General features: G+C 51.4%; 2 protein-coding genes across 7 annotated transcripts in view; one reads left to right on the top strand and one right to left on the bottom strand.

Moving 5' to 3' along the window:
• The window catches only part of Abhd14b (abhydrolase domain containing 14B), a 4,964-nt gene extending 4,026 nt beyond the window's left edge, over positions 1–938 (bottom strand). Inside the window, exon 1 of one of the 4 annotated variants that reach the window (XM_029542832.1) lies at positions 836–938. The gene's annotated coding sequence lies outside the window, so the exon portion shown is untranslated. The remainder of the gene's footprint in view (positions 1–835) is intronic. The other 3 variants (XM_029542831.1, XM_029542830.1, XM_021207647.2) reach the window with 3 other exon arrangements.
• Abhd14a (abhydrolase domain containing 14A) overlaps positions 578–2,863 on the top strand; it is a 10,350-nt gene continuing 8,064 nt past the window's right edge. Inside the window, exon 1 of one of the 3 annotated variants that reach the window (XM_029542827.1) lies at positions 578–772. In XM_029542827.1, the coding sequence (XP_029398687.1) occupies positions 754–772 (19 nt within the window). In that variant the 5' untranslated portion in view covers positions 578–753. Of the gene's footprint in view, positions 773–1,848; positions 1,998–2,863 lie in introns of those variants that run through there. The other 2 variants (XM_021206495.1, XM_029542829.1) reach the window with 2 other exon arrangements.

Raw genomic sequence — 2,863 nt, 5'->3', positions numbered from 1 at the left:
ACATGGTGGCTCACAACATCCGTAACAAGATCTGACGCCCTCTTCTGGAGTGTCTGAAGATAGCTACAGTGTACTTACATATAATAAATAAATCTAAAAAAAAAAAAAAAAATCTTTCCCAGTTAAGGTATCTGTTGTTAGTAAAAACTGGTATTTGGGACTATTCAATACTAGCTCATAGCAGGGCAGTGGTGGTGCACACCTTTAATCCCAGCACTTGGGAGGCAGAGGCAGGTGGATTTCTGAGTTCAAGGCCAGCCTGGTCTACAGAGTGAGGTCCAGGACAGCCAAAGGTACACAGAGAAACCCTGTCTTGAAAAAAGAAAAAAAATACTAGCTCATAGACATTAAATGAGGCTATGCATGAGGGGAAAACGTATACATGCCTAGGACATAGTAAGTGCTCAATCAAGGGTAAATACTGCCCCGATTAGCCTCATCTAAACCAGCACTATCTATCATACTGTGGGTGAGCTAGTAATACAGGCAGGAGACCAAGTTGGTTTGGGACGAAGGCCCTTTTTCCAGAAGCAGAAACACATGCACCGGTCAGCAAGGACTTTGGAGTTTCTGACTGCCAGGGACGCGGGGTGCTCAGCGCGCTAGCCGCTGGAGCCCAACCAGTTGACGCTACGGTCACCCGGGCTGCCAAGGCTCCCCGGCTCACTGGCCACCTTTCCAGAACCCTGAGTCTGTCTGGAGGAAGCAAGGGAAGGAGGGGTAGCCGGAAGAGAGGTGACCTGGAGAGCCGAGATGCGAAGCCTTGGGGCAGGTGGGTTCTGAGTGGAGACGCAAAGAGAGAGAGAGTCGAGAGTGCAGGGAATGTGCGTGGTACCTGGAAATGTGCGTGGTACCTGGAAATGTGCGTGGTCTTCCGCAGGAGAATGGCGTGTGCTGTGGACCGGTGGGGAGAGAAGTAGGAAAGGGGTGGGGACAGGAGGTGGGCGTTCCAGGCGCCCTCTCTTGGTCACAAGCTGCCACTAGGCTCGTCTGCGCCTTAACTCTTAGTTCTTTGATCGAACATGTTTTCCCAAGCCCACCTCCACCCAATGTGCACCAAAAACAGGGTTGAAGATCTCAAAACCGTCAGCGATCTGCTCCACACGGAAATGGCTTGAAATAAGGGCGAAATATTTCTGGTATCTTTGCTGTCTCTCCCCCCCCCCCAAGACCCCACCTCCCATCCCATCCCTCACCCGGAGTCAGGACAGTACAAGAGTTGTACAACTGTCATAAAGCTGACATGCTACATATCTGAGTGGAAGGCTCCGCCAAAATTCAGCCAGGTGCCATCGGAGTCTGTTCTGAGCCTGTAGAATGAATCTGGTTAATGCCATCTTTGGCGAGGAATCAAATGAGTAGTGAATCTTTTGCACCCTTCCTGGCCTCCCTGCCCCCAAAGTCCAGTTGCAACACAGAGGCCTGAACCTGGGACAGACCAGACGTTGATCACAGATTGCCTACCAATAATAAATGTCCTGAGCAGACCAGAGTTAGAGGACACCTCAAGCTCTGACCCGTCAGGGGAATGGGGCGAGTAAAGAAAACGCTTGGGAAGACGTCTAGAGCTGCTGCATCTGGCATTAACGCTAGGAGAGCTTGGTGCCAAGAACTCTTCTGAGACCTGACCTGTCCTTAAGTTCCATGACATCCTTATACAGCGGGTCTTTCCTAAACCCCATTTTGCAATCAAACCTGCGGAAACTGATGAACCGGGTGACTTTCCACGGTCTCTCAGGCCTCAGGCCAATAAGAATTCCGAAAATCTGGGCTGAGAGGGGCGGGCCTCGATGCTTTAAGGCACCGCCCCACGTCCTTCCCTGGTAACCAGGCTTAGCCTGCAGCTGCGTACTGCGCAAGCGCGCCTGGGTGGCTGGACTTTAGCCGTCTTGTTACCAAGGAGGAGGCTGTGCCACTAGGCTGGCTGTTTGGCAGTTGGCTCCGCCTAGGCCGGGCCCCGCCTCACCCGAGCCCTCCTGGTCACTCCTGTCCACGCGGTGAGTGTCCCCAGAGAAGGAGACCCGCAGGTTGTCCCGGGATCAGCTATCCTTGTCCCTGCCGCTTGGGGCAGAGTCCTTCAGAAGGCGCAAGGGCAGGGCAACACGTGTACAGTGTTCCTGTGCCCCTGTGCACGCGAGTGTCTGTGTGTTTTTGAAGGACTGGGTATAAGTGCTTCTCTTCGCTTTGGCGGCGGGGGGCTGGGGCAGCGGGGGCTGGGGTAGAGTTTTCCAGTCTGTATGCCTGCTTGCATGTCCCTTTTCTGCGTTTATCTCTGCATCTGACTGTATTTCTGAAGGTTTATGTGTGTCCTTCAGTTGGTGCGTTTCTTCCTCCCCGCCTCCTGCCCCGCAGGTCCTTGCTTGCTAGTACTTTGTTTTCCCCTAGGTCTTTTTTTCTTAAAACATTTATATTGGTGGGGGCACATAAGGAGGTCAAGTCCAGACTTCCCGGAGTCCACTCATCCTTCCACCGCGGTGAATTCCAAGGATTAAAGTCAGCTCCTCAGGCTTGCAGCAGGTGCTTTCACCTGTAACTCGTCCCCTTTTAATATTTCATTTATTTAGGGGGATGTGTATGGAGGTCAGAGGACAGTTTGGGGAATTGTTTCTTTGCTTTCACCCTATGGGTTCTGAATTTCAAACTTCCATGCCTGTGTGTGGGTTGGTTTTTATTTTTCTTTCTTTCTTTAAAAAAAAAAAAAAACATATCTTTTTTTTTTAAAAAAGATTTATTTGGGGGCTGGTGAGATGGCTCAGTGGGTAAGAGCACCGGACTGCTCTTCCGAAGGTCCGGAGTTCAAATCCCAGCAACCACATGGTGGCTCACAACCATCCATAACAAGATCTGATGCCCTCTTCTGGAG

Source organism: Mus pahari, chromosome 10, assembly GCF_900095145.1.
Source record: "Mus pahari chromosome 10, PAHARI_EIJ_v1.1, whole genome shotgun sequence".
NCBI classification, from domain to species: domain Eukaryota; kingdom Metazoa; phylum Chordata; class Mammalia; order Rodentia; family Muridae; genus Mus; species Mus pahari.
Note: the sequence above shows the minus strand (reverse complement) of the source record. Positions and strands in the feature narration are given on the sequence as shown.